Raw genomic sequence first — 12531 nt, 5'->3', positions numbered from 1 at the left:
TTTTTTGTTTTTTGTTTTTTAAGTTTTGCAACATTTGTTTCCACCAACACACTTTCTGATTGGTACCCTTTTTTGAATCAATGCACAGTTGTTCGTTGCATCTACTCGCCCAGAATTTGGTCTTCCAGGTGGCAATAACATCTGCACATCAGATTAGTGAACTTTATGCCCTGTCTGTTCAGCCTTCATACACCACTTTTTTTCCCCAGACAAACTGGTGCTAAGGACTTGAGTGGTGTTCCTGTCAAAGGTGGTGATGCCTTTTTATGTCAGATAAGCCAATCTTCTTTGCTTCTCCCCATCCCTCGAAAGAGGAAGAGACTCCTTCTTTTGGATCCCAAGCGAGCGCTCAGCTTTTCCATTGATTGCACCATGAAACATCAGTGGACAATCGGAGCTCTGAAGGCCTTTCTGCTGCAAAGAAGGGTAAGGCGATACACATTTGTGCCATCTCTCGATGGACTGTTCTCTGTATCAAGATCTGCTAGGCATTGGCCATTAAGTAGCCTCAAGAAGGTTTGTGGGCTCACTGCACCGGGGCCAAGGCGGCTTCCACGGTTTTGGCACATAGACTGCCTGTCCTCGATATTCGTCAACCGCTATGTAAGCTTTGGTGCACACGTTCACAAAGCCTTGTTACCTTAATAGTCTGTTCTATTGAGGTGGGTATTTTTTTCCCCCTGGCCATGTAGGGCTGCGGATGAATTAATGAAAGAAACTGATGTCAGTGCGTATGGGTAGCACTTATATGCGACTCACTTAATCACTTTGAATCGACATAGACTTGCATGGTGCCACCTGCTGGTGCACAGAGGCACTATACTGAATTTTCCAGGTACAGTTTGGTCCCCGGGGATATTCACAAGTTGAGGAATCTGTACTTAGATAGAATATCCAGTTAAAAGGGTGGTACTGAAGGTAAGTAACATGTTCTTTGAAACAGTTCTCTATTCTTTGCAGGTGCCTCTTGTTTTTAGACTACATTATATATATTCCTTCTTATGCTGTTTTGTACTTTATTCGTTCATAAAGTGATGTTATACACTTTCCATAATATCAGGGGGAATTGCTTAATATGATGTCAAAACCAACTGACAGTGATGTTGACCAAAATTAATAATACTATCATTATTGTATTGTCATCTTAAAATTTTCACTGTCCCAAATGGTGTGGAAAATATGTTGAGTATACTTTTTCTTTTTGATATTTATCTTCAAAATTTAGACAGTTAATTGGAGTGAATGAGTTTACATTATTGAAAATTACTATTTCAGTAAATATGGGGATCTACTGCAATGCAGTTGCCAGTCTGTTAAATGGGTCTTCTAAATGCAGGTCCATTGATACATTGAAGGTTCTCGATAACCTGTTACAGGAATGCATCATAAAAAAAGGGAATTTTTTTCTGGTGTTGGGATGTCTTTTGTCTTGATAAATGTACATATTGGAAGTGTCATTTCCATGTGCTTGAACTTGCTTTTTATGTGCTATTCCTTCTGTTTGCTTTCCAGAACTCCACATTTTCTTTAAAGACCTTGGAACAGGTTATCCCACTAATGTTTCAGGTTGTAATTTCTAATGCTGGACACTTGAATGAAACGTATCATTTAACCTTGGGCCTTCTGGGGCAGCTGATCTTAAGACTTTCCCCTGCAGAGGTTGATGCTGCCGTAGCCAAAGTTCTGTCGGTCAAACATAGCTTCTTAGCCGCAGGTGATGGATCTACGGTACCACATGGTTGGAAGACTACACAGCTTTTGTTCAATTTGGGAGCAGTCTGTCTGGACAGGTACTACGTGCTGCTCTAGGTCTAGCAGTTGTTATCTCTTTCAAGCTGCCCTGAAATGTGACCCTACCCTCACACATAACATGTTCTCCCATACTTACACACATACGTACAATGATGTTTCAAATAATGCAAGTAGAAATTACATAGGTTCTCCATGCTTTCTGTTCTCAAATTTGTTCATCTTTTGCATTATTACTTCAACACTGCAGTGCAGTTTTGAAATCGAATTCATCCCTAATGTGCATGGTATGTTAACAGTTCTGCATTTACATCCACAAACCTAGTGTTATTTTGCTTGTTTAGATATGTAAGTTCACATTTTGTGCATTCTAAATCCGAGCATGCATGCTACTGTGCGAAAATGGCCCTTTTAGTCTGGCGTGTTTAAAAGGAAGTAAAAGCCAATCCTGTCTGCCAGAAGTGGATTATTTTTATAAAAACTGTTTCCTCTGTGATTCCTATACCTAGTAGAGTGCATTTGTTACTGTTTAAGAGAAACTTAAAGATAGGAAGTAGGCTTTAATTATGTTGTGTTGGTAGTTTACGCAGATGAGCATACCTGAGGATGACACACTGCGAGAGTGTGTACATTACCTTTGTCCTGATCATAATGTCATAGAAAAATAGCAAGGTTTGGCATGCCTTTCTGCCCTCATCATCTGGAGGTAATGACGCTTGCAATACTTACCTCAATGATTAGGGAGCACTTCTGTACTTGCTTTCGAGGCCATTGGACTGTAATGTGAGTCTGAAAATATAGTACATGTAATTGTACTGGAGCTGCAGCAGTCAGGGTTATCCTGAGAGAGTTCCAGGATAAAGTCACAGAAAGGATAATGCTGATATGAGCAGACAATTCCAAATGTTCTTCTTATTGAGATAGGGGGCACCACCTTGAGGATGATTTCCAGAGAAGCACAGGTTCTCTTCCAGGGTATCCTCATCAAAGTCACAAGCACTAGAATATTCCCGCCTTTGCGCGGGACCCCGGAAATCTATATATAATAAACAAAATGCCCTGAGCGTTAGAAAAGCATCGACAGTGCTCTGCCCTCCAGCTCTGAAGTTCAGCATGCCTTCACGCTCCATTTAATCCATTAATTTGCCAACGCGTTTCAAGGTTACAACACCCCTTCATCTTGGGCTGCATAAATGACACCTGAAACTCGCATTAGATTTCATTTCCGGCTCATTTAATTTCAAGTCCCACTATGGGCGTGTGAAACGCGTAAGGCAACAGGACTTTGTATCTGTGAGTGCAAACTGTGGGCTATCTTGAATAAAATTCCTGGAGGAGAAGCCAGCTTTCGTCTTGAAATGCTTTGGGGCAATTTGTTTATTTATGGATTAACACGGCTGCCCTGCCGTGCAAGACAGCACCATTTCCGATGTGTAAAAGGCTGAAGGTGGAAACTAATCCTGACCTGTTTTCACCAGAGTTGGCGATATAAAATGAGCCCACCTGAGCGCTCTGTTCTTTAACATGCTTCTAATTGTGGACGGCACGGAACCCACTCAGGGAATAATACTTTTAATACTTTTAGCTCTCTGTAGGACTACGAGTCCCAGCATTCAACAAACAACGTGACGCATGAAGCGCCACCTACTGAGGCCAATTATAAAGCTACTTAAGATGCCGGAAATGCAAGAAGATTAACAGAGAGCCTCCCGTGAGCCGTCTGGATTGAAGTCTGCCTATGAATAAGATGCAGTGGCATTGAATCGCGTAAGGCAACAGGACTTTGTATCTGTGAGTGCAAACTGTGGGCTATCTTGAATAAAATTCCTGGAGGAGAAGCCAGCTTTCGTGTGCATCTTGAAATGCTTTGGGGCAATTTATATATATATATGAACAAGGCTCATGGGAGCCGAAACGTCAAGACGACACTGCAAATAAAATAAAAGCAGCACTTAACTGAAGGTCCGTGTCAGCTTGGTCTTTGGAGTCGAGGCATTCTATTGTCATCTTCAATCGTCTTAGTGGTATTTGGATATATATATATATATATAAATATATATATATATATATATATATATATATATATATATAAAATAAAAAAGCAGATGCAGCCTTTCATAAGTACAGCTGAATAATGCTGTAAGGACTCCCCTGTATATAATCAATAATATAACCAATATAAATGATATATCATAAAAAACAGGGAAGAAACAAAAGCAAATCATGTTTGAATACTGTTTTAATGCTTTGCATCAGCACAAACACCTCAGATAGGACTGAAAGCATTGTCAGCTCACAGGCTGCACTGCAGAAAACTACAGCCTAGAAAGGCTAGAAAGCTAACTCTTAGCAACATAGAAAAACTGGCACCGTGCCTTTAAGGGCAGCCATGACCCCTAGCTTCCCATCATGCCTCAGGGGTGACAGTTAGGTCAGTTGTTCTTTCCGGCTCCTTCAGTCAGGACCCTGGTTACACAGCTCCACTCATTTCTGGTTTTATTCAGAAATAATCTACCCTTTTCAGAAAACTTTTATCTTACTTCAACGTCTTTCATCCAGTCAAGTAAGGGGTTTGCTTTTTCTGACTTATTTTGGCATTTTTTACCACTCAAAATGCCATCCCTTTTTGATCCCTGCCCTTCTTGTGGCAAAAAGAAGGCCAGGTCAGACTCTCACTCGGTCTGTATTCTCTGCCTGCCTAAAGATCATGTCCCCAAGACTTGCCCTCATTGCCAGTCTCCCTCTAAAAGAACTTTAAAGGACAGAGAGAAGATACGTCTTTATGGATTGGCAGAAAAGGCTTCCAGAGGCAGGCCTCCGGTAAGAAAAGGCTCCAAGAGGCCCAGATCCTCTTCTAGACCCTCAGCGTCGGGCTCGGCGCTGAGAAAACAGCCACCGGAGGGACATACATCGAAGAAAAGACAGTCGATGGCGGGTTCGCCGTCGAGAGAACGCAGGCATGAAGGTACGTCATTGACGTCGAGAATCCGACAGCCTCTGCCGTCGTCAACCCGGTGACGATCGGCGTCGAGGAGTTCCAGTCCTCCGCCCGCATCAAGGCGACGATTGGCTTCGAAGAGCCAAAGCCCTCCGCCGTCGTCAACCCGGCGACGATCGGCGTCGAGGGCCAGCAGACCTCTGTCGACGTCAGTTAGACGTTCGACGTCGAGAGGTGATAACCCTCCGTCGCTGTCACATAGACGACGTTCGACGTCGAGGGGAGAGAATTCTCCGCCGTCGCAGACCAGGCGGTGATCGGCGTCGAGAACGAGAAGTCCACCGTCGTCATCCCGGCGACGTTCAACGTCAACGACCAGAAGCCCTCCGCCGACGTCATTCCAACGTCGCTCGGCGTCTAGAGCTAGCAGTCCTCCGCCGTCGTCATCCCACCGACGATCGGCGTCGAGGAGAGGAAGTCCTTCGGCGCCTTTGAGTCCGCATCGCTCGACGTCGAGACGAAGAAGTATTCTGCCGTCGTCAAGGCGTCATTTGCCCTCGACACATTCGACGCCGAAGAAACTACAGTCAACGCCGAGACCGCTCCCAGAATCTGGTCGAGCCTCGATGACTAGAAGAAGATCTCGATCGACGTCGAGGAGGGCTCAGTCGCAGCGGTATATACGCTCGACGTCGAGACCACCATCGCATAGATCTGACGAAGGTTCAGTAATCTTAGTGAAGGAATCCGCATCGAGACACTCTTCTTCTCACTCCACGAGACGTCCACATTCTCCATCTGCGTCACCAGAACATCAGAGAAGATCGCGACAGAGATCCCTGTCGCACCAGAGGGCCTCTCATCTGTCTCCATGATGGCTTTTACCAATACATCACTGGAGTAAGGCTCCGGCGGGAGCATCGAGAAGGGAGGAGGAATACACAAGCCCTGTCCACAGCTCCCCTCTACAAAGATTAGTACAGGAGGTGGATAGATCGCCTTCGCCGGTACGCCACCACTGTGCAGGAAGATCTAAGGAACGCAGGCCTTCTACGTCACATCACCACAGAAGGAGGTCTCCCTCATGGCCATCTTCCTCCACCCACTCTTCAAAGAGGGACTATTCGCCTACTCTATCGGACAGCCCTCAGTCGAGAGTGTCTCCGATAGATGACATTAACATCTATCATGATGTGCTGCAGAGAGGGGCTCAGAAGCTGAACATTGCAATGTCCACCCCTCAGGTCGCAACAACAGTGATCTTCGAGACGCTGCACCAAAGATCTGCTTCGCGTCAGTTGCTGCCTCTGGCTCCTGGACTTCTGGAACCAGTAATGGACATTTTTCTAACCCCCTCAACAATTAAGGCTACACCGGCCAGAATTCAAAAGAAGTACAAGCCTGCTGATGTAGATCCGGTGTTTTTGAAAACGGATCCACCTGCGGATTCCGTGATAGTCGCAGCGGCACGTAACACGCACACAGTCTCTGCTCATGCGTTGGTCTCTCCGGACAAGGAGAGTAAGTTCCAGGATTCTTGGGGACGAAAGGTTTGTGGCTCGGCAGCTTCTTCACTCAAAGTCTCCAGTGCAGGAACCTTATTAGGTCGATACGACAGATCCTTATGGGACTCTTTGGATCGGGTCAAAGAGAAGTTACCAAAGGAGGATCAGAAAGTCTTTGAAGAAATCATTACGGAGGGTTCCTTGGTAACTAATCAAGTGATTAGCAGTGCAGCGGATGGTGCCACACTATCGGCGCATTCGTATGCGCATGGAATTTGCGCAAGTAGGTCTGCCTGGCTAAGGCTTACAGTTCTTAAACCGGATGCTCAGCAGAGGATCCTTAACCTACCTTTTTCGGGTTCTTCATTGTTTGGCTCCCACACAGATGAAGAGATGGCCCGAATGAAAGCCGAGTTGGACACTTTGAAGGCGGTGGGGCTAGAAAAGAAAAAGGAATTCCGACGAAGGTTCAGGGCCAGCCAGCGCAAAGGATACAAATAGAGGGTTCAAACCCCTCAGTGGCCCCAAAGCAAGAACCAAGGACGATCGCAATTTCAGGGTCGAAAGTCTAGCGGAGGTAGAGGGGGTAACCAACAACAATCCTCCTCAACCACTCGACCAACAGGAAAACAATGAGCCAGAGCTTCCTCTGACGCCGTTGCCCACTCCAGTGGGAGGAAGTGTTTCAAAACATCTGAAAGAGTGGTGCAACATAACAAAGGATCGTTGGGTGCTCAGTATACTGCGCAATGGACACGCACTACGTTTCCGTGTGTCTCCAAAGGACATTCCTCCGAAAAAATCTCGTCCTCACCAGCTAAAATTACTACGTCAAGAAGTGGTGGCGCTTCTACAAAAAAAGGCCATAGAGAAGGTTCCCATCTCGCAGCGAGGAAAGGGAGTGTACTCCAGGTACTTTCTTGTGCCAAAAAGAGATCAGGAGCACAAGTTCAGACCAATCCTGGACCTGCGGTCGCTGAACAAGCTCATCCTAAAAGGGAAATTTCGCATGCTGGCGCTTCATCAAATATGTCCACATCTGCAAGCAGGGGACTGGATGTGTTCAGTGGATCTCCAGGATGCGTATTTCCACATTCCTGTAACTCCCCGTCATCGCAAATTCCTGCGATTCGTGTGAGGCAACAGTCACTACCAGTTCAGAGTGTTGCCCTTCAGACTAAAATCTGCCCCACGAGTCTTTGCCAAGTGCATGGCGGTGGTAGCGGCAGCTCTACACAGACAAGGACTGTTCGTATATCCATACTTGGACGATTGGCTCTTGAAAGGGCCATCTCCTCAGCAGATAAAGATCGATTTCCAAGTGTGCCTAACTCTACTCTGCAGGCTAGGCCTGCATGTGAATATGGAAAAGTCAGTTCGCCAGCCTACACAGGTGATCCATTACCTAGGCTCCGTCCTAGATACAAACCTAGGAAAAGCGTTTCCTTCGGAACAGAGACTTTTATCAATTCGGCAGAAGTGAGAAGTTCTTTTCCAGACCAATCGCCCGACGGTTCCGCAAGTAGCGTCCCTATTGGGATCAATAGCATCTTGCATATTCCATATTCCCAACACCAGGCTGAGGATGAGACCTCTGCAGCAGGACCTGGAGGACAAGTGGGACCAGGCAACCGGTTTCTGGGAAGACCGGATTGTACTTTCACAAGCAGCAAAAGCGTCTGTTCTGTGGTGGACTCGTCCACGGAACTTCTTACTGGGAGTCCCCTTCCATCAACCTGTTCCTACCCAGTCCTTGGTAATGGATGCATCGCTTCAAGGATGGGGGGCGCACATGGATTGCCTACAAATGCAGGGGCGGTGGTCCGTCAAGGAGCAATCCTACCACATAAACATGTTAGAGCTGCGGGCAGTCCATCTAGCCCTGAAAGCTTTTCAGCCCTCGATCATGTCCAACTCAGTCCTCATCCAAACAGACAACACGACCACCATGTATTACCTCAACAAACAGGGTGGTACGCACTCTCGCCCTCTCTCCCGGGAGGCTCAAAAGATATGGCATTGGCTTCTAGCCCGAGGCCTTTCCGTCACAGCGGTGCACCTTCCAGGAGAGCGAAATGTGCGAGCAGACGCACTCAGCCGGCACTTCGAAGATCAGCCACACTGGGTGCTAAACGACGAAGTAGTGGCAGAAATTTTCCATCAGTGGGGACAGTCTTCCATAGATCTGTTTGCAGACGATCTAAACAAAAAATGCCACGCCTTCGCCTCCAGGTTCCACCGTCCAGGGACGAAGGGGAATGCTCTTTTGATGGATTGGTCCGGAATATTTGCATACTCCTTCCCTCCCCTGCCTCTGATTCCGAAGGTGGTGTCCAAGCTCATCCGGTCCAACATGTCAATGATCCTGATAGCTCCGGACTGGCCTCGACAATGGTGGTACCCGGACCTATTACAGCTGTCGGTGCACCCCCACAAGAGGCTCCCTTGCAGGTCGGATCTACTGACCAAGATGGATGGGAAGATCCTACATCCCAACCTTCCCTCACTGAACTTGGCAGCATGGCACCTGAGGTCCTGCAATATTGACATTTGAACTTACCGCAGGACTGTATGCATATACTAAAGGAAGCAAAGAGACCTTCCACAAGGGCTTGCTATTCCTTTAAGTGGAAGCGGTTCTACCTGTGGTCCACTCGTAATAACTTTAATCCGACCACAGGGCAGGAGTAGGTTATTCTTCCTTACCTACTATACTTTGCCAAATCAGAGTTGAAGTATTCATCGATCAGAGTGCATTTAGCGGCTATTACAGCCTATAGAAAGTCTCCAAGCCAGCCTTCCTTTTTTCAACTACAGGTGGTCAAGGATTTCCTAAAGGGGTTGAAGAAAGTGTATCCCCCTGTTCGGCCTCCTTCTCCTCCTTGGAAGTTGAATCTGGTCCTCTCTAAATTGATGGGTGCTCCTTTTGAGCCCATCCATAAAGCCACACTGCAGCATTTGACATGGAAGACCGATTTCATAGTCGAGATTACCTCAGCGCGAAGAGTAAGCGAAATCCAAGCGCTTTCTTCCAAATAGCCATATACTATCTTTCACGACAACAGAGTAGTATTAAGGACTCACCCTGCTTTTCTGCCGAAAGTTGTAACTGATTTTCATATAAATCAGGCAATTTCTTTGCCGTCCTTTTTTCCCAATCCCGCAACTCCTGCGGAGAGGTCACTCCATTCCTTAGACCTTAAGAGAGTGCTTAAATTCTACCTAGAGGGAACTAAGGTCATGATAAAATCAGACCAATTGTTAAATTATGGTTCCATGAGGACAGGTTTTCCAGCTGCCAAGAGATCCATTTCCAGATGGATAGTGTCCTGTATAAAATTGGGCTACCAGCTGGCAAATAAGCCCCTATTGTTGTCACCTAAAGCACACTCCCCTAGGGGAAAAACAGCTACAGTAGCTTTCTTGCATGATGTTCCGATGGCAGAAATTTGCAAGGCAGCAACCTGGAGATCTGCGCATACTTTCACAAGGCATCATTGTATTGAATCCGACTACAGGACGGATACTCAAGTAGGCCAGGCCTCCTTGAGGAATCTGTTCAGATAACAGAAGTGTCTGAATTATCAAGTTTAGTTGTCTGAGCTTGATTGTTAATTATTATCTTTCCTTTACCCGCAGTGGATGAGGTGAGGCTCGCTATTCTATTCTAGTGCTTATGACTATTGATGAGGATCCCCTGGAAGAGAAGGATTAGTTACTTACCTGTAATCCTAGTTCTCTTCTCCTCATCAAAGTCATAAGCAACCCTCCCGCCTCCCCGGGCAAAGGATCCTTATTTTTAAAGGAATTGTCAACTCTTTGTGTTATGGCTTTGTGTCACCGCAAAGAACAACTGACCTAAATGTCACCCCTGAGGCATGATGGGAAGCTAGGGGTCATGGCTGCCTTAAAGGCATGGTGCCAGTTTTTCTATGTTGCTAAGAGTTAGCTTTCTAGCCTTTCTAGGCTGTGGTTTTCTGCAGTGCAGCCTGTGAGCTGACAATGCTTTCAGTCCTATCTGAGGTGTTTGTGCTGATGCAAAGCATTAAAACAGTATTCAAACATGATTTGCTTTTGTTTCTTCCCTGTTTTTTATGATATATTATTTATATTGGTCATATTATTGATTATATAAAGGGGAGTCCTTACAGCATTATTCAGTTCTGCTTATGAAAGGCTGCATCTGCTTTTTTATTTTTTATATATATATATATATATATATTTGTGTTTACGGGGTCCCGTGCAAAGGCGGGAATATTCTAGCGCTTATGACTTTGATGAGGATACCCCTGGAAGAGAACTAGGATTCACAGTAAGTAACTAATCCATATTTGGACTTTGGTTGTCAAACAGAACATATCTCTGACTGTACACTGCCAGGAATAAAGAACAACATAGCAAATGACCTCCGCAGGTCAGTTGTCTGAGAGTAACAAGGGTTAACTGAATCATGTGGTTATGGAAAACTTGTTTGACCAGTTGGAACATTGAGAATAGGCATGGAAAAACAGCAAATGCTCTGCCTTCACCTCCAAACTTGAGCAACCAGTATTACTGGGCGATGAATTCTCTAAGAGGGTAAGGAGAGTTTCACTGTGCATTACCAATGAAGCATCTGATTTATGAGCTGCTTCACAGACTGCTACTGTGCAGTTTTCGAGTGGTTCTTGTGGCTCTAAATTGGGTGAAATAAACTTCCTTTCTAGAGTTGTTTTTATGTGCCAAAGCATCCTCTGTTTCAGCACCCAGCTGCCAGTTGTGCTGATCATGGGCACAGGCATGATTCTTTATTTGCACAAATCATTCAGTCCTTCGGTTTGGCTACTTAAGCTTAACAAAGGAATGCATGAAGGTTCTGGTAAGGGGTAGCCACACTACTAATGATCTCAAATGGAACACATTCTGTGACTGGTGATTGACAGGCTTACATCAAATGTTGATTGAACTGAGTGGCGTGTTGCTGTCTGTCGTGGACTTGGCAGAGTCTGGAATTTTCACAGGTTGAGAGATTAGATCACAATTACAGAGAATATCTTACAGGATAGACACAAACTTTAATTGAAATATGTCATATTTTGTTACAGAGATTCGATACAGATGTAGTCAGGCTGGAATCTGTCGTTCTTCTGAGGTATGAAGCACAGAGAACTGTACACATTAGTCAGCATCACATACTAGGGCTAGAGACACACAGATTCAGCAAGGCAGTTAATGATACTTATAGTTGCAAAGATAATGAGGCTGTCTAATTAGATTAGGTATTTCAGAATTACGTTGTTAGAAATAGAGGTAAGAGAATCTGAAGATCCTATGTACTTGGCTGTAGTGTAGTGAAGGATGGCAGGGAGTTGCAGAAGGAAGACATTGTCTGCTAAGCCGGGTTTAGCTGATGGAAACATTAACCATTGGGCCTAATGTTAAGGTGTTCAGAGATGAGGTTTATTGCTGTGCAAGACGGACATGTTGGTTTCCACAATGGTGAGTTGGGGAGAGTAAGGGAAAGGGGGAAGTGAAGATATGACTTTCAGAATTATACTGCTCCCCAATGTTCAAATCACAAATCTCGAGAAAGAGTTGATGTAGATATATTCTTAATTTTATTTTCAATCTTTGTATGTATCCAATACATCTAACAAGAAATGTAGACAACACTTGTTTCGTCTTTGGTAGGTATACTACTGATTTCATTAGTGCCACAAGATAAATCATAATCAACCTTCGTTCCATTCATTGTGTCCCAACCCAGAATTAGTTATGACTACGGTGATAACCATCAGTGAAGAGTGTGTATAGACCACAAACCGTAAAGTAGTAATTGGGTATTGTCATATATACCCAATGTAACCATGTTTCAGTGCCATAGTTCCACCGCATAACAGTCTTCTACTCAAAGTGAGCAACTATCATCAAAACGTATTTATCATAAAAGAAAAGGATAGATGAAGGTGAAGCTCACGTTCCTGTTTAAAACTATGCCATGCCTCTCACCACAATATTGTGATCAGACCTTAAAGCCATCAATTGGCAGTCTATTCCTATTCAAGGAATCCAAACCTACTCACCTAATGTTCTATTGCAAATGACCTGTAGTATTGAATATACAATATTTACTAGTGCATTCCAATATAGTAAATGGACAAAATAAATACTGTTAATGGTCCAATGTGCGACCAAATTCAGTTTTACACCCATTAGAGTTGACTTCTTACTGTATTTTCCACTGTGGCCGCCAACCCATATCACAGGCAATTTCTTCAATCGAAATCTTTTTATGTGTATAATATGTAAAGAAATATTTAATTCTGTCATAGCATCATAATATTGTCCAAATGCAAAGAC

General features: G+C 44.8%; 1 protein-coding gene across 2 annotated transcripts in view; it reads left to right on the top strand.

Annotated features, from left to right (window-relative positions):
• ZZEF1 (zinc finger ZZ-type and EF-hand domain containing 1) overlaps nt 1–12531 on the top strand; it is a 1433434-nt gene that overhangs the window by 958732 nt on the left and 462171 nt on the right. For both annotated transcript variants that reach the window (XM_085649580.1, XM_085649579.1), the window contains one exon: nt 1513–1790. In XM_085649580.1, the coding sequence (XP_085505706.1) occupies nt 1513–1790 (278 nt within the window). The remainder of the gene's footprint in view (nt 1–1512; nt 1791–12531) is intronic.

Source organism: Triturus cristatus, chromosome 3_2 (assembly GCF_964204655.1).
Source record: "Triturus cristatus chromosome 3_2, aTriCri1.1, whole genome shotgun sequence".
In the NCBI taxonomy this organism is placed as follows: domain Eukaryota; kingdom Metazoa; phylum Chordata; class Amphibia; order Caudata; family Salamandridae; genus Triturus; species Triturus cristatus.
The sequence above is the reverse complement of the archived record's forward strand: the minus strand, read 5'-3'. Positions and strand labels throughout refer to the sequence as shown.